At 43.4% G+C, this 26904-nt stretch overlaps 1 protein-coding gene across 6 annotated transcripts in view; it reads right to left on the bottom strand.

Annotated features, from left to right (window-relative positions):
- Window positions 1-8597: 8597 nt before the first annotated feature.
- CADM1 (cell adhesion molecule 1) overlaps window positions 8598-26904 on the bottom strand; it is a 318565-nt gene continuing 300258 nt past the window's right edge. For 4 of the 6 annotated variants that reach the window (XM_016134932.2, XM_036220675.1, XM_016134928.2 and 1 more), the window contains 2 exons: window positions 12906-13037; window positions 8598-10893 (listed from right to left, as the gene is read on the bottom strand). In XM_016134932.2, the coding sequence (XP_015990418.1) occupies window positions 10775-10893; window positions 12906-13037 (251 nt within the window). In that variant the 3' untranslated portion in view covers window positions 8598-10774. Of the gene's footprint in view, window positions 10894-12905; window positions 13038-24631; window positions 24686-26904 lie in introns of all 6 variants that reach the window. The other 2 variants (XM_036220674.1, XM_016134927.2) reach the window with 1 other exon arrangement.

The following is a 26904-nucleotide window of genomic DNA, read 5'->3' as shown; positions in this document are numbered from 1 at the left end:
GAGTGTTCCCGGTTGGGGTGCAACATCCGGAGGGGTGGGGAGAGATTGCAAAAGGGTGAAAGAGAAAGAGGAAAGGAAAATAAAGGAGTAGTGGCACTGTTTTAAAACCTTTGTGGGCTCTAGGACCTCTTTTGACAAAGACTCTATTCTGCACTATGTCACATACATTAAAAATCTCACCTCTAATACAATTTATACGTGGTTATTTACCAGTTTTGTCTGATCGCAGTTTGCTGGTTGACAATGTTATGGTTTTATAGATATTTAATTGAACGTTCAATAATTTTGCTTATATAGTTTTCTTCTCTGTATTTCTTTCTTTCCGGGTCTCCAATAAGTTCTCAGGCCCTTGAAATATTTATAGGACACAGGCACTGTCCGCATTGACCTCAATAGACAAAACAATCCAGAGAGAGAGAAGGAAGGAGAGATGGGGAAAAACGATGTTGATCAGGACAGCAAGAAACGGAATCAAAACCAAACCGAAAAAGAAATTTAACAGAGCAGACAGAGGGAGTTCTGGAAACTATAGAATTGCTGGTTTGAAAGAAGAAAGCGAGCTTACCAGGATCTTTTCAGGAAAGAGACAGACAGATGAAAGACTAATCTAACCACAGATGAAAAAAAAAAATCTCTCTCTTATTATTCAATAATTTACTGGGCACAGGCCCAGATACCCTGCTTGGCTTCAGAGAGTCAGAGCTGGATCAGATACAGTCTCTACTCTCAATGAATTTACTGTTTTATTGAGGGAGACAGAGAGGTAAACACACAGTTCAGATATGTGATAAGGACACAAATTGAGGAAAGCGTGAGGGGTTGGGAAAGCACAGCCAAGTCACCTAAGGGAGAAGGACGCTTCTGGAATGTTCGAAGGCACAGAGGCGTGGATGACAATGAAATGGAACTTGAGGGATGTGGGGCAGGGGGTCTGCGTGATGGAGCGCCACCAAGTGAGACTGAGTCGATAGCAGATTGTGAGGGTTTAAGTTTGTTCTGCCGTCACAGTTCCCACAATAGTTTCCAAGCAGGGGAGGGACCCCGTTCACCAGGGTTCAGGCCTGACGATGGCGCAGAGGCACGGGGAGCCAGAGGACAGGCTGTTACATCTCTGTGGTTGAAAGAAAAGGGCCTGGACTAGGCAAGGGAGATGACAATGATGAGGTTGGGTCAAGTTGGAGAAGCATTTAGCAGGCAGCAGGCAGGAGACAGGCACCAGCTAGATATGGGACATGAGGAAGGGAGAAGAACCTGGAATGGCTGGCGATGCTGAGAATGGGAATATAAGGGCAGGAGCAGGTCTGAGGAAACTTTTCATTTCCCCAACGCTGTGTGATCCTAAGTAAGGCAGGTGCCATGCTGGAGGGGTGGTGTCCCAACGAGGCCCTTGAAAAGCTGCCAGGAGAACCCAGCAAAAGTCTTTAAGAGGTGAGTAGCATAGAGATGTTATGAGTGTCATTTGGGGCACTTCTGGCCAAGACAGAAACATTACCCAGAGACCAAACACTAGAAATTTATCCACGCAGCCTCAGAAGGAAAGGGTGTGAAGTCAATAGGGACCGAGAGAGGGAATATGACCGATACATCTAAGGCCTGAACACAAGACTGGGGCTCCTGTTGTGATTCAGGGTTGAAGGAAGTTTATTGGAAGTTAGCTAATGAGAGCTCCAAGCTATACCCAGACACCTGTATTCTCCCTGGCTGTCAATGTAACCTACGTAACCGCTAGTGCGGTGGCAGGGCTGGATTGAGACACAGATACCTAGAAATCATACGAAATTCATTGGGTTAAACTCCTGTCACCCAGAGTTGACCCTTTCCTACCAAGGGAAGTGATGAGCCAGAAGTAAGTACCGTGCGAAGCTGAGCCTAAGTAAATCTGTGATCATGGACATTTTAAGCCACAGCTTCGGATTGGGCTTTCAAACAGATGGATACTCTAGCATGACATTGCCAAGATTAAAAAGAGAATGCTAGTTTAATACACATGGCTGCAGAGATGGCTGGGGCCATCCATGGAGCTGGAGTCCCAAATCTTAGCCTTGGACTTGCTCAGCATTCGTGGGAAGTGAACAGCCTCAGAGCAAAGCGACTGCATTTCTTTCCCGGTCTTTGATGCTGGCAATGGGAAGACAAACGAGGGCTCTCTGGTTGGGGACGGCATGAATGAACCACACATATCCATAAATAAACCAGGAGCCCTCCAAACACGCTGCTCATTTGTTCACACAAAAGCCAGGCTGGCAGCCCTCTCGCCGAGCCATGTTCACAGTTGGATCCTTAATGCATTGTGAGTGTTCAATCAAACTTTTAGTGGTGAAACTCTGGGAGCAGAAAGCCAGCTCAGCCCAAATGGTCCCTGTGCTTTTCCATCTTTTGTGGCTGCCTGGCTGTGCTCTTATGGGTTTTGTTGTCAACAAACTCCTGGCTTGCCTTCGAGCACTCCAAATTATTGAAAATGACTACAGCTTAAGACTGGCAGGATGATTGTTAAAAACAGCCCTGGCATTAATCATAGCTTAAGAGCTTTTGGAAAATGATTCTAATTCAGAAGGGGTGGCTTACAAAGAGGCTTGTCGAAAGCGAAGCAGGCATCAAATTCTGAAAGGCAAAAAGCCTCCTTGGTACCCACACCTGGCTTCTTCTGAAATCCAGCTGGCAGAAGTAGGTGGGGGGCATAGCTTCCCCCACCAGCTCACCCCATCTGAGAGTAGCTCAGGTTTTCCACGAGTCCCACGGCAACCTTCCCCCTGATCTGGGCCCTTGAAATGGGAAAGACTTTAGGGAGTGCCCAGAGCTACAAGTCTTACTGGAAGTCCTTAAAATAAGAGGTGGCTGGGCGCCTCGTTTTCCATCAACAGTTGGAATGCCTTAGACTGGCGCTAAAATAAGCCGTGTGCATAGAGGCAGCTGCGTGGGCAAACACATGGTCAGCATTAGTAAGGAGCCGGGCAGGGCAACGCGCTAATACTTCTGCCTTTTGCCTGCCTGGCACAACAAAGGAGAATGATTTTTGCCATCAGCATTCTCCCTATCACAAAATCATTGCGCAATTTAGTATGATTAATGGTTTCCATTTAGGAGAAGCTGAGAATGAAAACAGTGGGGGAGAAGCAGCAACTCGACTCAGGGTGTTCGCGGCTGCGACTAGAGTAGAACGGAGAGAGATCTGGCCGCGCCTGCCGGCCGTGCCCTCTACCGCCCTTCCTGGCATGACTGGGGAGGCACTCTGGGGTGAAGAAACACATGGCTTTGGACACGCTTTTGCAGAAACAGTCTGAAAGCGGCAACCTTGTGATGCACTGTTTACTCTTTCATCCTTGCAGCCTCCCAAACATTTGTGACTGAGAAGCTACTCCCTCTTGGCTCGCCAAAGGGGTGTCATTCTCAGAGGTTCTTAACTAAGGGCTGGGGCTGAGGCGGCACGGTGACAGGCTGTGTAGCTGCAGCGAGCGGAACTAACCACACTGCTGCTCGCCATTCCTGATGACCGCACGGGGATGCCACTTAGGGGAGGACCCCACCCTTGTGCTAGGATGATAGTGGTGGCCTTCAGCACAGCCACTCTGTCTCTGGAGCCCCTGGGCTGGTGGACCTAGTCTCAGGTCCCGTTGGCTGGCTCTCCCAGGAGTGCTTCTTCTCCACTCTGCAGCATCCTTTTCTTTCCACTTCTGTAGGCACCGCTTCTTGTCAATCTCCCAGCTGCTGGAGGTGAGTGGTGAGATAATGGCCGTCATAGCCAGAGACTTGTGGGTGCTGATAGAAACCAACCAGGAAAACAGAGGATTCAAGAGGGCCTGCATTTTTTTTTTTTTTAAAGCAATAGCCTTTGTAACTGAAGCCAGAAAGGGAGAAAACTGGTGATCTTGGCTGGATCTAACGTGACTCAACGCCTTCTCGATGCATTGGTGTCTCTGCAAGGAAATCTATTATTTTCCATAAACTGTCTTAAGCATCTCCCGGGCTACATTTCTGGCTGTGTTAAGAATCAAGCCATCAAGAACAGCTGTGAATGTTACACACTTTCAGCAGCAGCAATGGGCTTTGGCAGGGAAGTAGGAGCAAAAAACCCAAGTAGGACATTTCAGTTGACAGTAATGGCATTTTCCCTTCCTTGTCCAAACGATAAAAGATTCATGCTCCTAATTGCAACACTATAGCTGCCCCCATCACTTTATTCTGGGAGAGGAGGTTAGAGAAAACAGGCCTAGAGAGAGGGAGAGAAAGAGAGAGAGAGAGAGAGAGATGGATAGTAATTTCGTCACTAGCTAACAAAGACTGATTAGTGTGAAGACTTCCTTCCATAGCAATACTTTTTAATCAGGTCTGCTGTGTTTGGGCAAACAGCTTTTGTGGATTAGCTAGACTGGAGCCTGCCAGCATCCGATGCAAGTTTAAACGATGAAATACACAACTACAGAGAAAACAAACCAAAAAGAGTAATAACGTCACACATTTCAATATGCAGCAACCATTAAGGGATTTAAATATTTGCTTGCTATTAAAGGCTTGCATTAGGCTCTTCCAACACCAGCTCTGGAAGACTGAAATATCAATTACGGATCAATTTTCCCCCTAAGTAAACACTAATGCAGGATAAACAGTATTAGAAGATGCAATCGTAACATTGCTGACTTCAGGATGGACTTCCTGCTGGTAACAGCAAGTTTAAGCCTGGTGATTAATTAACCTGAGAAGATAGCACTTAAGGGAGATTTAAGGCGACCACGTCTGCAGTGTGACTGTGAGCCAGTGCACGTCTGGAGGGCAGCTGGCGAAGTCCTGGGCCCAGCGTACGTGTTGATTCAACCCTCAGTAGTGGTCTTCACTTTCGAAATCACCAATCACCGCCCCATAGCTTAACACCTCAAAGGATCAGGAGGTAGTTAAATGGGAGTTAAGGGTGGGTGTGCATGAGGGAGACAGAAGCAGCTGCGGGCTTTAAGTCGGGTTCCTTGGAATTAATTCCATATTTAAATATGTTTAAGGCCTGAGTTGCATTTCCCGGTACTGACCGCCAGGGGCAGTAGACATTTTACGTTCTCTTTGGAATGAAAATGGAAACATAAAAATCGAAACAAATATCATTTCCTGTGTACAAAATTGCCCTAGAACTTGAGGATTGGAAGACTTGAAAACAGAAGAGTCTTGCTTTCAAGTGTCAGTTTTAGGGTGCTCACATTATCCTTGTGCCCAGCACCCTTTTTGGCATGTGTAATGTGGGGGATGGTATGGGTGCATTAAATACTGTGGCTCCTATCAGGAACGCATTTCACAATTTTGAGATGAGTACAGATAAGACAAGGAATGTGGTTTGACTTTTTTTCTAACATACCATACCTCATTCTGAAGACCCCTCACAATATATGCCAGCAATGGTGAGGTTTTGCTTAGCCACTACCAAAAATGTCATTCCCTGCAGGGAAGAACATATACTCTGTCTTGGCAGGTCCTTGAGGATGATGGGACTAATAGCACTTAACCCAGGGCTGGCTGGCTGATTTCTTCAAGGCCACCCGAAAGCTTCCTGTGTTGAGGACAGACTTACAAATGTTGAGGTTTGAGATACTAAGTACAAAGTGGGACTCAGGCAACCAGGTGCTTGATTAGCCTACCTTTAAACTACTTGCTCAGTGTCTACTATGTGTCTACCACTGACTTTAACATATTGGTTCCTAAAGGTCATTTAGATGATCGCCCAGAGTCCCCCTTTCCCTCTCCTGTACAGGGATGGGACATCCAAGTGCTTCCTTTGGAAATAGCTCCAAACAATACATGTGTGGCTGTGGTGCCAAATTTCACTCTGAAGGAATTTGGCTGCCATTTATTCATGACTAAGGGCTATATACTTGGCATTCTGGCAAAAAGGTATGATTAGTCTTGGGCAGAATTTTATAATGATAAAAAAATGCCTTTGCTTAGGCAGAGTCTTTCTACCGGTAGCATGGTTACTGCATGGTTGCTTTAAGGTTCTGGATGACAGAATCAAAGGGACATTTCTCCATGGAGTAAGTCCACAGCAGTACAAGAATTACATTTCAAGTAGACAGAGGACAGTGAAAGATTGCACCAATTAACATCCGCATATCACCTCAGGGTTCCAGTTGATGTATTTGGAGAATGCAAGCAGGGCAAACATTGGAAAACTCTCCAGAGGAAATGAAGTCCATTTCCCCTTCCATACCAAATGAAGGCCCAGGCAACTTATCAACTCTTGCGCCTTGGACTGCTTCCGGCACTTTCTCACTTGCATACCCTGTGGAACACCAAGGCAAACGAGCAGCCAGTCGCCACTTCACATCTGCCTCAGTTCAACGAACTTCTTGGTTCCCTTTTCTGTAGGTCATGGCCAAAACTGGCACCTCATGTTTCAGACAAGCGGAGAGAGTTGGGGACAATAAACATACTGTGTGCCATGTGGCCTGGATTAACTATACTAACGAAGGGTGAGGAAAGGGGTCATTAAACATTCTACGGCAAGCTTTAGGAGGGTGTGACGTGTCCACATGCCTGAGGTTTCACAGCTAGTAAGTGGTGGAGCAGAAACTGGAACCCTGGCAGCCTCCCTTAGCATGCTTTTGATCTCTACCCTCTAGCACCTACAGCAGACTTTTCACACAGCTATGATCAACCGGAGTTGCCCGCTGCTCCCTGCCCTCTAGCGGAGGCTGGGAGAGGCCCCTGAAATCCTGACACCTCTTCCTGGACTTTGAGAACAGCCATAAGACTGATCCCCCTCCCTCCAGACATCCGATTTCGCTTTATTCTTTACTTACAAGTCAGAGGGCTGGCTGGGCTTACTGCCATCAATATCTGTGACTCACATTCCTTGTCCACTTAATCATCCTCTGAGATTCAGCTGGGGTCCCAGTTCCTCCAGAAAGCTGACTGCCCACTCTTCATGGATTTCCCTTCTCCAAGAAATTGCCACAGCACTGTGTGGGCTCCTTCAACTTGTTGGGTGGAGCCCCATCCTCACACCCCTCAGGACCATTTCATGTTTTCATGTGGATGAAACTGATGCCCTGGTTAGCCTCCAGGGACTTTACACTTCTCTGTCTTTCTCACAATGCTGGCTATACAGTACTCAACAACTGTGCATCTCATCAACTGATTTTTATAGAGACAGGCAAGAGACCAGGCCAGGATGAAAGAGACTGAAATGCGACACATGGCCTTTGGCTTTTCTGGAGCTTACCTTTTCTCCCGCTGCTGAGCTTTCCCCTTTCCCTGCCCAAGAGAGAAGAGGGGAAACTCAACTACAGCCGGGTGAGTGGTGGGGAAAGGGCACTTTGGAGCTGCTCAAATATTATCTGCACATTTGTAAGATCAGTCACCAGGAAGGGCAGTCATTGCTAAGTTGGCCTGCAAGGCAAGGAGGATGAGGACAGATCGAGTCCCAGCAGCCTGAACAGGAAGTGGCAAAAATCTTCCGTAGGAGTCCAAGTCAGTCATCCGCAGGGCGTCTTCTTTTAAAGGAGAGAGAACTTGAAATGAAGAGGGCGGAATGAACTGTTAAGACACGAAATCCCAAAGTAAGAGACAGGTGGAGCAGCCAACACAGGAGAGTTGGTGAGGGTGGTGCGTGAAAAGAGGGGGAAGGGGAGGGAGGCGGGAGCCGAATCCACGGCAGGGGCCTGTCCCCGGCTGGCTCGCGGCTGCATCGCGCACACCTGCACAGAGCGCTGAGTCCACGCTGCCAAAGCACCTGGGCCACCTGGCCCCTGAGGGGGGAGAAGAAGAGAACAAGGAAAGGAAGGATGAGTGGAGGAAGAGAGAGAAACTGGATCAAAGAAACCCAGCCGGCAGCACTTCTTGTCATGCACACTGCCTTGTGCTCTGTGCTCACGGCCTGAGGGCGGAGCTCCGTGGGCGGGGCCTGAGGAGGAAGCCGGGCCGGGGCCCATCTCTTCTCTCGCGCCGAGGTGTCCAGTACAAAGTCCATAATGAGATTAAAGGATCACTTTGTAACATTAATTTTTTTTTATTAAGAAGACAGATATTTTATAGTACTTCTTTTTTTCTTTTTCTTTTTTGTAAAAATGGTATACATGAACCAATACAAAATGTGAATGGTAACATGTGGATATGGAGCTTCTTACACCGTAACATTGTTCATGTACACCTCAAAAAACAGAACTGGCCTAAAGGGAAAAATAAGACGTAGGTGTGACTAAAGAACAAGCTTATTTGGCATCAATTGTACATCCTTCATTATTTTATATTCCTTTAAAAAACACAAAAAACAAGTTTGTTCTTTCTTCACTCAAAAAAGTGATCAACCTGTACAAAGTAATACTCAACAATACATTTCAAACAGTGCACTGTATACTTAAGAAAAAAATACATAAACCAATATACAACTAAAATTCATAAATTCCTGTTTTTGCTTTGTTTTATTATTTTTTTTCCAATGTGTGGGGCCTACACTTTGCAATCTACCTGAGACGGAAAACACCAATCGAAACACATGAACCTGAGACATGTCAACATTGTAAGCCATAAAAGTTACATTAGGAACACTGCACTACTGTACACTTTTCAAAACAGAAAGATGGGAGGTCCCAAAAATGAGATGCCAATTCTGTGAGCGATGGTAGGTTTTTTGTTTTTTTTATTTTCCTAAAAAGCACAACTGAAAAAAACCTTTCAACAACATGCTAAATGGTTCTCACCCTTTGATATGTATATACTATGGTAAGAATGGGTGCTAAAAGCTCGGAATAGAGCTGCACGTTATAAAATCCATTGAGAAAAAGGGATGTTCGTTGTGGCTTTTTGTCTTGGTTAAGTGCCTAGGGATAGGAGAGGGGAAAACAAAATGCTGCTCGATATGGATTTTCTTTTACATACCAGTCCGTTCCCAAAAGGCCCCCATATTGCAACGGTTCTATTAAAGGTTAAAATAAAGACAAGAAAAATAAACACACTTTCAAATAACAAAGAGTTGACACTTTTTTCCTCTTAAATAAATCAGCGTAAGTTTTCCACATAATGTAACAATAGTAAAAATGCACCTTGCAAAATCCAAAATTACTCACTGAAAATGTTATATAATATATATTTATATATATATATATATAGATAGATCTATCTTTTTTGATGCCATCTTTCCATAGGGACTGGAGTCTGGAGTCTGGAGCCTTACCAAAACACAAGGTAAGTTTTTAGTTTTGTCCTTCAGGACTACTTCTAGATTTCCTAGACGTTTCAGTGAAAATCCCCACATTTCTTTAAAAAAAATGTAAATGGTAAGTTGACTCCTCTACCTTCTCCCAAGGCTCCCCATCTAAGATATGTTCAAGGTAACTTATTTTAGTAACTATGTACTATGGCTGCCATCATGCGAGGATCTGTAATTTTTTGGCAGATGGTTCTTAAGGCTGAGGAAAGAGGCCAAGGCTAGTGTATGAAAGGTAAAAAGATAAAAACACTCACATTTGAGTTTTGATTAAGTAACTGAAAACCCCTACATGCTGTTTTTCCACCTCTGCTCTGACCTTTTGAGAACTGAGATCGACAGCAGACCAGTGTGAGAACAATACTGGCCCTTCTTTTGTACCTCCTGCCTTTGTCAAGCCAAATCTGAAGGAATGAAAGGTTCACACGGATTCGAGTTGGAAATCCCAGCATGACAAATATCTGTAATATACAGTACATGCAGGCCACATCCTACTGCCTTCCTAACTAAGCACAAAGGGAAAAAAAAAACCCTGTCCCATTCAGTCATTCGCGCACCGCACGGACTTGCTTTTTCCTACAAATTAGTGAGAAGTAAGGCCGATTGGGAAAGGTGGATGGAATCATTTGGAACAGAAATAACCAGAGCAGAACTATCTTTCCCCCCTCCCTACTTCCCCTCCTGTGGCAACTCAAATTTGTCCACTTATATAAAAGGAATAGCCCTCACTGTCAGGTCTGTTTAGGGCATTGAGAAAGGAGGCCGCCTTCCACCCCAAAGCTTTCTGGACAGTGTGGGGTATCTATACTGAGCCGACTACAGATACAGAATTAAACACAGATTCAATCTCATTGTGACACACCTCACTTGCAGATAACCCTGTACAGTAATGTAGTTCCACAGCAAACAGAACATTTTCTGAATCACAGTCTAAGTTTCTAGTCTTCACTGCTCTAAGTATTGGAAACATGGGCAGCAGCAAAGAGTTCTCATTGTTTGTTCACCCAAATCTTTACGACAACAGAGAAGAATGCATTATGGATACACTAAATTCTGAACTATGAAATCTAAACTGTGCTGGTTCTCCTTTTATGAAACTGAATTTTGAACAGAAAGTAGTTACTTCAATAATAAACAGAAAAGTAAAAATAATCGCAAAATAAGGGAGAAAAGATTCTAAGGAATCCCAGCAGGCAAATTCCAAAATGAGAGATTTTGGAAAAAATCCAAAAATTTTTGGGAAAAAACAAATGCGCACAAAAGGGGGAATAAAAAGGAACACAACAAACAAAAACAAGGCACAGAATTTTCTGCAATCTATCCAAACTAAATCCAAGCATCCAAGTTTGACTTGGTAGGAAGAAATAAAAATTCGAAAATCAAACAAACAAAAAAGAGGTGTCAAACAGCAGAGTGTACTTTTCAAAGAACATTTTTTTTTTTTTTACACAGCAAATCCCAAGCCTCCCCAGTCTCGCACCTTTCCACCCATTCATAAAAAAACACACGAATTTCTCGCAAGTTCCAATATCACTGTCTCTTTATCATCTAAATAGGGCCAGTTGGACACCTCATTGAAACAAAAAGGCTGATCTAGATGAAGTACTCTTTCTTTTCTTCGGAGTTGTTCTGTCCTCCTTCTGCATTGATTATAGCTGTGTCTGCGTCTGCTGCGTCATCGGCTCCTTTGGCTTCATGAGTGAAGTATGTACCTGAAAGATGAAGGGGTAAAGCACCGTGACTGTCTGATGGCCTCTGTGTAAAGTGGTACAGAGATGGCAACTTGCTTTATAGCCATCATCAGCCGAAGTGGTGTGCAGGCAGCAGAGGGGAAAAAACAATTGGAAGAAGAGAGCGAGGTGGGTGAGACAAATGGGGATCCGGGGGTTCCAAAGGCACCACTCCAACTGAACCGCTGCGATATAATTCAGCAAATGAGACATTAGAGCAGTGATTATGACCAGAGGATGTCAGCAGAGGAAGACGTGAGTGGGAGCTAAAAATGCAGAAAGCTGGAGAGCTGCTGACTAACATATAAACAGTAAACACCCAGGACCAATGACCAGATGTGTGCACATACATGGTTAAAGACCAAAGCAAGAAGGAGCAATTAGCCAATAAATGAATTAGGGCCCTGATGATGCTCTGTTGTCATCTCGTATCATTTGTACCCTTATCTCCTGTCTTCACAAATCATTATTGCCTATCCATACGTAAGTGAGAATGTGCTCAAACTTGTATGTACAGGTATGTTCGATTTTCTTTTGCCTTCCATGTCAGAGTGGGGTTCCAGGTGGAGAAAAGATCTGACATTATGACAGCTGTAATCGAGGATGGGGATCTATCTTAAGCAACAAGTGTTTCCCTCTCATAGTGTAACTCTGGTCGGACCCAGATTCATGGATTTGCTAATTGGCACAGCCACTTTATAATGACAATAGACAGAAGGGTACAAAATTGGTGACGCTCTTATCACCAAGTCCTAACAGTTTACAGAAAGAAAGACAAGGACTGCACCTCGGTAGGATATATAGGTAGAGCTTACACTGCCTATCATAATCCAATAACCCTCCTCTCACATATTGTATTTTTGAAGACTTATGTAAAAAGAGCATGATGCATTTGTTGTGTATTCAGAGTGACAAACCTGAGAAGGCAGAAGCTGTTTAAAGTTTCCCTCCAGTAACCCTCTTTTCTCTGTAGAGTGACACATCTCCCCACTTCCCTTGGCTCTCCACAGCGGCAGCACAGGCTTCTGCCCTGTTCTCTGGCCTTACCTTCCTGGCTCTGTCACGCTCACCCCTGAGAGGCTGGGAGTTCTCTGCCAAACAGACTGTCTCCTGGATGTGGGCAGAGGGTGAAGTACGCATAGCGCTGAGGGTCCCCAAACGGTTTTACGCTTGAGACTGTTACTTCAGATCTCAAAGGAGGTTGTCAAGTACCTTGGACTTCCACTGCTGTGCTCAAGGGACTACCCCCAAACCCAGTGCTACAGTTGAGCAGTATGCAAACACCTAGAGTTCATACTATAGGAAGCCCCGCAAGCTCGCTGCACAGCGCTTGAGAAAAACAACTGAGAAAGACAAGGGCCGACAAAGAAAAGGAAGAATAAATTACCCAGAGGGGAGAAGAGGATCAGAGCAGCATGGGGCAGAGAGGAGAAGCATTGGAAAAGATGATTGCCCATCCAGATCGCACAGTTGATAAGTGTGTGATTAATGGCAATTTAAATCAATTGCACTGATAATTTTAAAAATACATATTTATGTGGCTTTTAAGGCACATCAAACCAAGGAAGTGTTCCAGCCGCTGTGACCAGCTTACCTGGAGTTTGGGGCCAGGGAGCAGAGCTAGTTCACCTGCTTCACGGAAAGCAGTAGGTTACGGGTGGGCTCTTTCCATGTTTATCGTTTTGGGGTTCACGCCACACCTTGCACACCAGCCTCTACTTTGTAATTTTTATTCTAGCCCCAATTATGGATTGTAGAAAAACGACTCTATAAAGCTTCATATTTAGAGAAAATCCAAATCAAGGAGTGCTACTCATCAACTCTCAGAGTTCTAATCAGCAGCTGCTAAAATTTTTTTTTCCCTCTCCCAGTTTCAGGAATCAAAGAGACTATGCGGCCACATAAACCATAAATTGCCTATCAAAGACAACCTTGTAAAGTCCCCGAATGCAGGGGCCGTGGTGACACGAGGCCTCCTGCCTGCCAAAGCTTACCTTTATGTCTGGCAAAATAGCGCCCCAGAATGATGAGCAAGCACAGCATGGCGAACACCACCACGGCCACGACGCCGCCAATCACGGCATGATCCACTGCCCTTATTGAGCCTTCTTCACCTGCTCGAGAATCTGTTGAGATCAGAAGAGGAGTAGGGATGTAGAGCTCGTTATGAGACACCAGAAGCCCTGGCGACACTGCTTCCAGGGTCAGAGGGCACCTTCTTTTTTAATGGAGGAGTCAGAGAGAACAATCTAGAGATGGATCGAATTACACCGAGGGAACGGACTGACCTGTCCAGTGCAGAATTGATCCTTGCTCCCCACAAGGCAATTTCATTATAAGCAGCATAGGAGCACTAATGCATGTGGAACAAGCTTAGGGAACAGGGAGGGAAGAAATAGGGTCCATCCCATTCTGACTGGTCTTAGTATTCACTCTATGTGTATCCAGTTGCAGATCCTATTAAGGACGATGACCTAACTATTTAAGGGCGCTCGGAATGGTACCTTCAGGCAGTAACAGGAACTGTGGAGGGGAGGCAAGATGCCCAGTGACTTATTTCTATAGATGCCCAGAGACTTACTCCCTGCTAGGCATATGCATAGGAAAAGTAAGGAGCTCCAAAGCCACAGCTGCCTAGAGATAAAGCAAGGATTATGAGACTAAAGACAAGTGACATGCTTGCTACATTTAGGATGTATGAGGGAGTAAGCCTCAATCTAAAACCTAAAAACCTATTTCAAAAAAGACAGCAAGGAATGATTGTCCATCGCCACTGACGATTTTTCTTTTATTTATTTAACACTTTACAATGCAATTAATTTTCCTTTATAAGCATCACTCCCTCAGGATGTCTTCTTCCGACTGAGGAATGACATGTTTGGCTGGGGAACACTCCAAAATGAACCCAGAATGAGCTATGGTGATGTGGAATGGATGTATGGCAGTGTAAACAATTTTAATTTAGGACCGTGGCTACATCACCCCTTGCTGAAATCCTAATGGCACCCGGGATTTATAATGTAGTAAAAAACAATTATTCTCCCGTTGATTAATACATTAACATTTTGGAGTGGAAGCTAAACAATTGTCTTTTTTTTTTTTTTTTTATTGAGTCAAGTACGACACCTCCATTAAAATGATTTACTAGCTGTACCTTACAATTTAAGCACAGCAGCAACAGAAACGGTAAAAATCTTTTAACTTTACATGATTTGTGAAGTCATATGTGAAGGATTTACCATTTAAATCTTTCAGTACAAGAAGCACATGGCCTATAAATCTGTCCCCCTTGCAGTTGCTGGACGCCTAAGAGAAATGCATTTCACCAGGAAGACTGAGAGTGCAAATTCAAGTCAATTTTTAAGAAAGATTTATCTCTGTCTCTCTCCAAAGAACAGAGCAAATCTCTGAAGCCTCCACCTCTAATAATATTTGAAGTTTATCGATCAAGTGTACAGATCCGTGACAGCTAAAGGTAATGGTGCTCTTTTGAGCCGAAACCTGATACAACGCTTTCAGCAGGAGGGCGTGATTTACACTTTCTATCGATATTTCCAATTCTGCTCTGAGATTAACTACTGAAGGATGTGGGGAAACAGCTCGTGACTGAGGGGTCCATGGAAAGAGCTTTAATTGAGAGAGTTTAATTTTAAAAAATGAAGTATTTAAAGTGTTTCATTAAGTTACCGTTGAAAGGACTACCAAAAAAAAAAAAACAAAAAAAACCCAACCCAAATCCAAACCCAAACAGAAATGCCAAATCATATGCAGCAGCAGGTCGCCCAGGACAACAGGATGATGGGAGTTTAATTGGAGAATGGAGATGGGTTGGAGGCAGAGTGCACTGCAGCCAATTAGCCCACTCCGTGATGTGCGAGCCCCTCCAGCAACATGTCTAATAAGCTCGACTTGAAACGTGGCGGAGAGGAATCTCCCTGCTCGGCCGAAAGTGGTGCCTATTGCAGATGCAACAGCCTCAATGTCTTGAAAGTCATTTCAACAAGCAGAACTCAGCCATGGAAACTTTTTATTCCTTTAAGAGACAAAAGAGCTTGTCGAAGGGGAACAGTCCCCTTGGGGTGCCCCTGGACATGGGGTATGTGCTGGAGGATAGTGTTTTACACACTGGAGACTCTCACCCCAACTGCACTGATTCAAAATTGCTCACAAGGAGACAAAAGTAACAGAAAAGCCAGCAGGTTGTGTTTCCAGGGAGCTGTCAAAATGAGGGGTCTTGTCAGAATAGAATGAACTAATCTCCAATTGCCATGAGCTTCAGACCTATTGAAAAATAAAGGTCTTTCAACTATCTCCATGTCTTAGAATCGGGTGAGGAAAACAAAGCGACGTTAGCCATTGAGGTGTAAGAGGCAAGAGGTAAAGACAGGTCCAGTCCTGGAAAGACTGAGAGTAGAGAGAAGCTTTGAGAAGCTGTCCCAGGCAGAGGCCTAACCCCTTTGGAGAAAGATCTCTCGTGTCCCGTTAAGACTGCCTCCTCCATGCCTAGGCACAGGAACATTCTAGAAGCCTGTGTGTGTGTGTGTGTGTGTGTGTGTGTGTGTGTGAGTGAGAGAGAGAGAGAGAGAGAGAGAGAGAGAGAGAGAGAGAGAGAAAGAGAGAGAGAGAGAGAGAGAAGAGAAACTCTGATAAAGAAACACAAACAAACAAAAAACCTTACAGGGCAGTATCTGTGGGATTAATTTCTCTAGCTCAAACCATTCATTTGATCTTTGCTCCCCATGAACTTCATAGCTACAGATGCTCAGTGCCATTTTTTCCCCTTGCACTTTGCCCACATTAAATGCCTGGATTCTAGTTATTTTCCCCTACATACTTTAAATACTTATTTACAAGGGTAACCTCTCCAGCTACCTTCTGTACTCACTTTGATCAGAAAGTTTACTACCACCAGTTAATCACCGAGACATGTTTCCTGCCTTCAATTACTGCAGATGGACACAGAAGGTAAGTGATGTTTAATTTACAGGGAACATTGCAGGTTGCAAGCTCCTCTCCGCCTCTTCCCACCCCCACCCCACCCCCGGGTTTACTGCTGGAGGTATTGATAGAGCTGCGGTGGTTCGCCAGCGCCTGTCATGGTTTGGCATCTCCTATGAAGAGCAGTGCTATTTCTGGACTCTTCTCACTCCTTCCTTTTGTTTCCATGTGCAGGATGGGGTTTGGGAGAGTTTTCACAGGGCTATTTATTGGCCCAAGGTGGTGGGTGGAACAGGGTGAAAGCTGGTTACCTATTACTAGATAAGTGCCTGCAGCTGCCTCAGTCATGGTGCCTCAGTCATGGTATGAAGGATCAGCATGAGCTGTTACTCAAAGAGGCATTGGGCTGCTGGAGCAGAAAGAAAGCTGGAACCTGAAGGAAATACCAACCACCGAAAGGAGCGTGACTCAGACAAAGGCCGTTAGCTGCTTGGCCTTTCCTGTTCCGGTCACAAAGCAAGAGCTCTAGCCGGTTCCCTGAAAAATTACTTTTAAGTGAAAAACTTGGGAATGTCTATGACTTCTGCCATCAACCAAAGATCCTGCTCCTGTTGGGGTGCAGATCCTTTCACTCATGTCCCATGAACTTCTCTGGTTTTCCTGGGGACATCTCCAGATTTCTGGCTCCTTTGTTAAATAGGGCAGAGAAGGACACCAAGGAGTGACTCTACAACTGCCACCAGCTTCAACACTGAAAGGTAAACATGCCTGATCCTGAAGCAAATGGACATCTCCAAGGTTTAGAAGGTAATGTTCTCTTGTTTTCTAACAGACTACAATTGTTCCTCACATTTAGCAACAGGTATAAGAGTGTTCCTATTTCTGGGACTAAAATTTGCCCCATCATCCTGAAGAGCAAAGCCATATGTCTGGTTGGTGTATGCCTATGGCATAAAAGTTATTCCAGCCTTAAGGAACCAAGCATGTTTGGGCGACACCTTCCGACTGCATTGAAGAATTCCATCCGAGTCATTTCACATGTGACCTCAGGTAACTCAGGCCTAGTCATTCCATGAGTCTGAGTTTTAGGTGCACTTTGCAAATGCTGGAAGTGTTCATGACAACTCATACTTATGGCACGATCCTTCTTGCCTGTACTGTCCCATCCTGCAGTCGTGTCTATGGCTCTGAGTGTGACACGAGTCTCTTTAAGGACAGATCAATCATGAACTGTTTAGTATTCGTGAGTTAGCATCCCTTTTGGCAAAAAGCTGGAACAACTTGGCTCTAGGTAAGTGCTTTCAAGCTGCTTGCAGAATATTAAGTTGGCTACTATAGCATGGGTCACAGCTTCAACCTCCTGGGTTCGCGTTAGCATCTTAGAAAATGCAAGGACAAAAATATTTCAAAGAAACTCCCAAGAGTGATGCCCCAAACTGCTTGGATTTCTTTACCATAGATCAGGCGACCTGGCTTGATCCATTCCTCCTGGGTGCTGTAGAGGGGGAGTTCTTAAAGGTAGTAGTTCCCTAGGGCCTGACAAGAAAAGTGATGGCTAGTGGAATGTCAGTCTCGCCCTCCCCCTAGGGGACTCCTCTTTCTCTACTTGCTTTCACTCCTCAGATTACTTGCCAGAATCATCCTTAATGCAGCCCTCCAGTTGCGCTGCCTGTGTTAAAAGAGGGCTCTGCAACAAATCCCAGTTTCTATGGCTACTTTACCACCTGGCATGGAACGCGTAACATAAACTGCCCGGTGAATGCCTTAATCATGGATCTGTGATAAGCCTAGAAGGCTCTGCTGCCAAAAGCAGGGATCCATGGAGAGCCAGTACATCCTAGACCAGCTCCTGGCAAATAGGGACTCTGGCAGGAAGTCACTGAGCAGAATGCTCTCTGCAACTACAGCCTGCCCATCTTGCAGCCAGGTCGCATGGTCTGAGGGCGACCTTTTTGTCAAAGGGTCACCAAGTTTTCTACCTCTGAGGAGCTGAAGTGCGATACATATACAGTAAAATAGATGGCACAGGGCATGACCACCCCGAGCTGGCCTTCCTTCACATTTCAAAACATCCCCGGCTCATTTAAAGACTTGAGGAGAGCCAGACACTCACCTTAAATGCTCATATCTATTCTTTTCAAAGGTTATAAATGACCTTAGGTCCCAATTTAAAAATGAGTAACATGGGGGGGCTCTAATATCAGTTCTACTTCGTGTATTGGACAATACAGATGTTCTACCATCAGTAATTTGCTCATCTGTGGATGACTGAAGAAAAGTTTCTGCAACAGTTCTGTAGCTTGGTTTGGGTCTTGTCTTTTTCCTGGGCTGAAGTCTTGCTGGACATGCCAGTTTAATTAAAACTCTTAGGGTCGGAGCTTATAATGGAAATGCTGTCTCCAGCTGCGTAGGGCTGTAGGGATTAGTCTATCTCACAAGAAGCTTAATGACCATGATGTCATTTGCAACTTCTTGCTAGGAAGAACGAAAAAGCCTGACAGTGGATTTTCCAAATCTGAGGCGAAAACAAAATCTGACCTCGAAGACAAAGCAAAACAAACCAAAAAGCCCGGCACCATCTGAATAATGTCGCTACTCATTCTTACCACCTATTGTAGCTCCCGTCATGGCAACAAAAATAAGTGTGCATTTTAAAAAGCACAACTTTATTACTGAAGGGGAACAAACTGAATGGCATGCGCTGACAAAACGCCACATTATTTGCTAATCCTAATATGTTATTCTTCTTTAAGATTTGCTTTTCTCAGCACCAATTCAATTATAGATGCTACAAATCCTTCTGACATTTAATTCCCTCTTGTCAGAGAGTAGTAAATGTATACAGTACATGCACAGCTTTCCCATTAAGATGTTAATATATATTGGAGTACACTAGCCTCTATGCAGCATAACCTTTCTTTTCTGTCTTCTTAGAAACTGGAAGGGAAGGAATAATGTAAGGCAAGAAAATCACGAAGACTCCTATACAGCATCCCAGGCATCTAGTGCTACCCTTCAGCTGCATTTCATTCTAGCAATGTAACTGCAGCTACACTAACATTTCAAAGGAACTATGTTAAGCTGCTCGAAGAAAAACTGCAGTCATCATCATCATCGTGCCACCCGGAGTTCAGTGTGCGTTCATTTGAATTAGAAGTACTGCACACAGGCTTTGGCTGTACATTGTCACTGCTCAGTGATGAGGACTCGGGGCTCTCTTAGGCTGTTACTGCCTACCTAATCCTACAGAAATAGGCCTGAACATGAGTTGCAGGAAGAGTTAGGATCTCATCTCCTGCAGAGTCCACTGGACTCGCCATCAGATCTGGGGTAGACGCTGGGCTTCACCACTGTCCTCTGTGACTTCAAGCAGATCTTCACTCTGCTACTCTAAGCCATCGAGCACAATCACACATTTCACAGGGTCGTTTTGGGAGGTCAATGTGCTGCTGACTATGAAAGTGTCTCCCTGGCTCAGGGCTTGGCATATCATAGGTATTCTGTGTTTGCCAAATTTAAATGTTATATTAAAGCCCAAGGAGAACTTCATTTCAGTTCTGATCACCGACTCAAGCAAATACTTATCAGCTCGTTGGGGGGTAAGGGTTGTATTGCACACTCAGCATTTGTTCTCAGGTAGTGAGGTGCCCCATAAATAGTTGCTGAGTTGAAGTCACCAAGCTCTCTCCATTTATGCAGACTGGCACAATGTGACTGATGGCCTACCCGTGTGTGCTCAAGGCTATGGGCCTGGCAGCTGAAGGCCACCTAGTCCAAATTATGTTCAGGTGTACCATCTTGAGTATCAGGCTATGAAATACTTGTCAGCTAAATATATGAGCAAGTGTTGTTGTTGGTTTTTTTTTTTTAATGTTGATTTTTCTCCCTTCCCAAGTAACTTCATTTAGTTAATTTAACCAACAGTGGAAATGACTTGTTGCAACAGGATGAAATCTTCCCTAGACATTTAGCATTACCAGAGAGACCAAAAGACATCCTCAGGAGTCCTCTGTCTCATAATAATCAGGGCTTAGAAATGTGATGTCTTTTCCATTTTAAGCACCAGGAAGGCACTAAGAATAGTACTAGAGTTTTCCTTAAAGGCATATACACCCGATAAGAGGACAGGGTTGTAAACTATTTCCAAGCACACATTTCCCACTAGAATCTCTCTCTGGAGAAAGATGCTTCAGTGGACCTCAGGCATTTGGGGGGTGTGAAGATGAAATAATGAATATGGTGAAGTCACCCCAAAGCAGTGTCCAATCTGTAGAACTGGAATTCACATTTTGCCTTGTGGCTTGCCAACTTTTTAATTTGGAGGAAAACTTCCTACTTGAGGTCTCCTTCCTCCCCATGGGATAAACAGTAGCATGTTGGATTATGGGAAGATCAGCAATACAATGAAGTTCAGTCACATCATGAGAAAGTCACAGACAAGCTGGCATGGATTTGTCAGTCTACTGTCTTGTACTAAATAAAATTTTTAAATAAGAGAATCTTCAGGTTTAACCTTCTGCAACCCAACACTTACTTTCTCATGGCATTTAGAACCATCTCAGTGGGAAACTCATCCCATAATTTAGGACAGTCAGGGGGACAATGGAACTGAAAACATTTGAGAAGAATTTAAGGTCTTCTCTGAAAGGGAAAGAGCTTGATTTAATGCTGGAAGAGATCTATCCAGGTCGGCGAGCACGTGGCTACGCCTGACAGGCTGCAGAGAGCCAGACTGCCCTTCCTCATTCCCGGCGTGCACAGGCTGCACTGGAAAGGGTCCAAGCGGAAAAGGAGTCCCAAGACCCCAGAGCAAAGGAAGTACAGATTTCACAGGGGGAAAATAACTACTTTAAATCAGAGTCTCTATCTCCCATAGAGGCAGGAAGACCCAAATGTTCAAATTCTGGCTGTCTCTCGAATAAATCATTTAGCCTCTAGCACCCCCGTTTCCTCATTTGTAAATGGAGACTAACAACATTCCTTAACAATCTCACAAAAACCTTCCCAGGGCCGGCTCATTCTCATCCATTGGTCTTCCTGTCCCAATGGCTTCCCTGGAGAGCTTTTCTAAACCAGCCTCCACCTCTTCCCAGCCCTAGTCACTCACTCTCACTTAACCCAGTTCTGTTTTGTTCCCAGCATTTATGCCTGTCTGACATTATCTTGTGTTTTGAGCCTGTCTCCTCCACTAGAACGTAACTACCCAAGAGCAGGGGCCCGGCCTGGAACACCAGGGCGGCTCCAGCTCCCAGTTGGTCTTGTTCACTGCTCATCCCTGGTGTCCATTCCAGAGCCCAGCCCGTAGGAGGAACTCAAACAACTGTGCTGAGTGAATGAAGATCAAATAAGATCATTAATATGTGCAAAAAGTCTTTCTAAGCTATAAATACTACATAAATATGAGTTAAATACCACACTTTACATTTGTGGGCCATACCCTGAATGGCCCTACACAGCACACCTGGTTTTTGTTGTTTTATCATCATCATTATTACTGTCTCCCCTCAAAGAAATAGACTATTTTCCAAATCTGGGCCACATGTTAGGTGGAAGCTAGTTAAGAGTCCTTCAAAGTGCTATGTCTACTGACAGTTCCTCATGCAGACTGAGGACACGATAGCCAGATGGTCATATATCCCACCCCAGAATGGATCATCTGGATCCAAAGACCCTGAAGTGCTTCTGTTATCTAAATTCAGGCTAGATTTCGAGCCTATGTTTCCTTTGTAATCCATTTAGGGAACTATAGTTGGCTCACCTGGATTCCTCCTTAACACCTGGCATGGATTATCAAAGCCATTTAGAATTTGCCCTCACCCATACTTTCCTGTGGATTATGAGGGAGACGTTGTAGGATTTTTCCAGATCGCTTTCTTGTTTGTAGGGCAAGAGTTGAAAATACATTTTGGGGAAGCATGACAGCTCTGGAATTTCTTGTCCGTGCCTTTGATTCAAAAACAGAAGACTGATGGATTGCTTTGATTGTGCTGGAGGGCCATTCCCTGGCACACGGTATATTTACCGCCGAACTCCACTAAACAGTCCCCAAGGCCCTTTCATTGCTGAGGCAGTTGGAGACAATTTTAAAAAGTTTTAAAATAAAATAGAAGGATAAATATGCTTAAAGCTATTCTATTCCACATGGGTGGCAATAACCACCAGCTGTCACTAAAAACAGCAGATGTAATTGATAAAATAATTCAAAACTCTTGTGGATCCATCATCAATAAAGTTAACACCCAAAAAGTAAATGAAAGGGTTCAAAGTCAAACTAGATAAGCTCCCCAGGTCTGCCAATAATTAAGTCACTGAACTACACACAAGCATAATTTTTTAATGCAGATTAAAGAGGAGGATCAGCTGGGCAACTTGCTTTGCTGGGTGAGGATAGAGCACCATATGTTGCTTATGAAATTGTCATTAGCCGAGGAAGCAGTGGCAAGTGGGGGATGTGGGGGAGGTGGGGGAAATGGGGGCGAGTAGAAGACAGACTATCATTATTCTGAAGGAAATGCGGAATATAACATTTATCCATAATAAGGAAAGGATGAAATTTCCACCCAGATGGGAGCGGGGAATGAATGGTAATATTATTCATTACCACAGTTTAGCATTAAATGTGCAACACCTACTCTAATTTATTGATGGACTGTTTAAGACGGGTGTTAACCTGTTTGTCTTGTATTATAATTGAATTCAGTCTCTAGGCTACAGAAATTTGAGAAGTTCATCCTTTCTCAATCAATATGCTCCCCTTCAGTGACCCATTTCAAGACAGCTTCATAAAAAATAACGTATTTTGTTTTAATAAATTTAAACACTATGACAGCTGCTCAATTTTTATTGGTTGTTTTTTTTTCCCTTTCAGATGTCTCTTTGCTGCCGAGGGAAGTCAAGCTCACAATCAATAGTAATTGATTAATCAGCATCCCCTTTGAACAAAGGTGCTAATCAGTTTTTGATTAGTTCATCAAACCAGATGCAAAGGCAGCCTGGCCCCAGCCTGATAGATCATCAGTGTTCTACATGACTTATGGTTCCTGAGCAATATATGACTGCCCCGTTCCTGGAGGGAGTGGGGGTGGGAGACAATGTAGTTATTAATTTAACCGAATTATGATGAACACAAACAGTTGTTAAGTTTATTGCTCCTGACTTGTGGGTAATTGATGGAACTGCAGCAAGGCCATATCTGACTTGGTGCAGAGCTGAGAGTATTTCTTAATTGATGATGCTGGGGGGAAGGGGCGGATGGCTGATTTTGTCCCATTTTCCTAAAGAGGAGAAAAATTATGCAAATCTGAGTGATCCTTGCCTGGCTAATATGCCAAGAAGGATCAGGGTCAATGAGAACTCTGTCTTTTCTTAGGATCCTTGAGAAGATCCAATTGCCCAGGCCACTGTGTCAGAGAGCAGTTTATTTTGGGTCAGGATCAGAACTGAGTAGAGACTACTTATGCCTGGCACTGCATTCTACGCAGGGAGGACTTATCTACTCTTATTTTTAAAGAAAATTGGGCTAATGTTTTTGGAACTTCTCCAAATATACCACAAAAAAGAGGCAAAAATGAAACACTTTCTTGATGGGCTGGCTAATTTCTAATCTTCTATTTATTTATGTAAATTTATTGGGATTTGGAATTCATTTATTAATCTAAGCATCAATTGAGTGCTTACTATAGGACAGCAGTGAATAAAACCAATAGGGCCTCCCGGAGCTTTCACTCTGTGCGAAAACCCAACAGCTAAGCTTGAACTGGGACATGCTGCATTAACAGAAAACTAAAGGCATCCCTGAGGTTTGGCAGAAGCACACGGTAGGCAATAAAGCTACTGCACTGGAAAGACTGGGTAGTACTATCTTACTCTTTCACTGGGTAAGACCTGTAGTTAATACTGCACCTCAACAACCAACTATTCAAGAGAGCTGTAGTGAAATATCTTCAAGAAGGGGTACCATGGAACCTCCTTCCTTCCAACGGACTGGAGTAAGCGCCTACAGTCCTTCCTATACCTTGGTTTCTCAACACGGTGACGAGGAGGGGGCATTCCTTACTGACTTATTAAGTGACTAATCAAAACGTTTAAGAAGCTGTAACTGGTTGACAGTGAAGTCCTACAACATCATGGGAGCTCATATAATTGTTCAGCTCTGACCGTTTCAAATCCCCTCCCTCTTTAGGATATGCTTCTTATTCTGGATTAGTAACACCTAAATTCTGGAATCAAGCATGAAACCTACTTTTGCAAGAGCTCAGTGGGCTGTGAAAAAGGTCTGAGGTGGATAATTAGTTTACACCATGGTGTGTGACAAAACAATTGCCCTCTCCCTCCTTTTTGCCCCTCCTTACCCCCTGCTTCTAAGATTATTATGACATGGCTTTTCTAGTCTACTTTACAGAGGTAAATGGTCAACATGAGTTTTTTCTTAAAGATCTTGTCTCATAATCCAACATCCTTAAACTGCTTTTTAATGCAACGAAATTTCTCTTGAACCTTTGTGTATCTAGAACATAAAAGTTCATTTTAGTACAATCCCGAAGACGACCTGACCTCCACTGCATTAATAGTACGAGCCCCAATTTGAAATACACATGCCGCTACTACAGGGAAGAGAGGTGGGTGGGAGGAAGAAATTGTTAATAAAAATTTATTTTTCTTTAGTCTCAAAATCCACAATTGTTAATTGATTGCTCGACAAACCAAATGGCCATTTCATAGAAGTGGACAGAGCACCCACAGGTTGGACACTGCAGCGCCTTACCTAATGACTAGCCCTTACCTGCGAGGTCCTCACTGTCCAGTTCTTCTGCGGAATTGGGCAACTGAGTAAGGCCTTACAAGTAAAAACAAATCGTTTTTCTTTCCATTCCTCAAGGGACATAAACAAAACACTTAAGAACTGAGGATGAATTTCTTAAAAACATGAGCCAAATCTCTTGCTATCGCTCTCTTTTTTGGATAGCTCAAATGTATTAATATGTAAGTACATTTCTCCAATCATTTAATTTTGTTACTGATACACAATCGAGGCAGAAAGATTCCTCAGTCTCCACTTTCAAAGCACATGAAACATGAAGGTGAATGTTTAAAATCACTCATAACAGCATGCAAAAAAGAAAAATAAAGCCTGATTGTTAGCTGTTGATGCTCTGATATATCTCTTAAACACAAATATATTTAGATGTTACATACCAATGTATGTAAGTTTTATTTCACATTTAACTGTAAATTGAAATCCTTTGCCAATACTGACAAATATAGTTCATGATCAATTTATGATGCTCTTGGATCACTTGTTTCAAAATGGTATAGCATCTGCTAACTGCAGATTGCAGGTTATGCCTTCATCAGGAAATCTGATTTGCAAAATGATTTTTTTTAAAAAAGAAAAATGTAACAAATCAGAGGAATTCCTGAAGAACAAAACCCTCAAAGCTGAAAAAGCAGTTAGGTCAGGAGGTAATCAAATGGGGGCTTGACGTGCCTATATTCCAGTCACCGCCAATGTTGGCCAGCTGTGATGGCTCTCAGCTAAGCTCTGATTTGAATTAAAAGAGGTGAAGAGGAAAGTAGATAAACAGTTGAGGGGCTCAATTAGGAAATGGCTTCCACTTCCTCATGCTTTATTTGCAGGCTGATCTTTTAATGGAGTTTACTAACCAACACAAAAAGTTGGACGGTCAAGGAGGACTTTACTGTTCTTCCCCGTTCTTCTTGAAGTCCTGTCTGATTGCTCCTGGTTCTCTAAATCACACAATTTGCTGATACTTCTCTAATGGGATTTGTCACTTTTGACGATGTTTGTGGACCTATTAAACTGCAAGGTCCTTGAAGAGAGAGGAATGTCTTATTTATTTTTTCAGCTCTTTCCTTTTCTTATAGCCAGGCACAAAGTATATGTGCTGTACATATCTGCTGAATTAATGATTTGCAAGTAACACTCAATGAACTATTAACTAGAGCATAAAAGCAACCAAAACAAATGCTCTGGAAACAAGTAATGTCAAACCAATCGCACTATTGAAAAAAAAAAACCCAAATTAATAGAAATGCTCATGTAGAAATGGTCAGTAAAAGCTTGGATTTTGTAAGTTGTTTTATAAAGGAGTAGTCACATCATCAGCTCTTGAAAAATTTCCATCAAGACCCCTGGGTGCCAATATTCATTCAAGGGTTGGTGTCAATTAAAAACAGGAGGATTTCAAGTCCATGGATGTTCTCAGACTATGGATTTAGGTAACTAAAGGGAAAGCAGTGAGTGATGCAATAAATTTATACAGGTAACTGAGTAGGGCTGCTATACATTTTTTTTCTGAAATCTGATTGGTTCAAAGTGTTCCTATTTCTAATTGGTTCTATCCATTGTATAAAGACAGATGAATACAATTATTTGAATAATTGTTATAAATGGGCAACATAAAATACTTCTCTGTAGTTAATTATGAATTTGCAGTTCTCAGAAGGCTAATCCCTCACTTTTACGTGGCCCAATGAATATCAAAGCATTCTACATACGTGCTTGGCGCTCACTGAACCATATTAAACAAGGATGTTTCAAGTAGGCAGCTTTACTGCTCAATGCTTGTTTCCTTGGAGAGGGCGTTAGAAAGCTAATTTTAAAAAATAAAGACAAATATGTTTATGAAATATCATTGATATGCAAAGTTTCCCATTAAAAAGCAACAGACAGTTGATATACACCTCATTAAAGATGAAACTGTCATTTTTAATGGCATAAACTTTAAAATATACCAAATCATCTGGAATCTACTGCTCAGATTACATCTGAAAGTAGGAAGCCATTTGGGTTAGTGGCGTTAGTATTTGCACTACTATTGTATTTTATAAATCCATAGTGCTCCACTATAGTTGGATCATTGCTGAATAAATATAATTAGGAAGAGTTTACTGAAGCACTGAGTGTACAAGTGATGACATGCAAAATTTACCTCCTAAAATTGCTTTGATTTACGTAGTTTTCCTCCACGTTAAAAATTATACACCTCTCAATTTCTCAAAGAAGACAAAGATGCATTTTATGAAGCAGAGAAT

This window comes from Rousettus aegyptiacus, unplaced genomic scaffold (genome assembly GCF_014176215.1).
Source record: "Rousettus aegyptiacus isolate mRouAeg1 unplaced genomic scaffold, mRouAeg1.p scaffold_m13_p_5, whole genome shotgun sequence".
NCBI classification, from domain to species: Eukaryota; Metazoa; Chordata; class Mammalia; order Chiroptera; family Pteropodidae; genus Rousettus; species Rousettus aegyptiacus.
The sequence above is the reverse complement of the archived record's forward strand: the minus strand, read 5'-3'. Positions and strand labels throughout refer to the sequence as shown.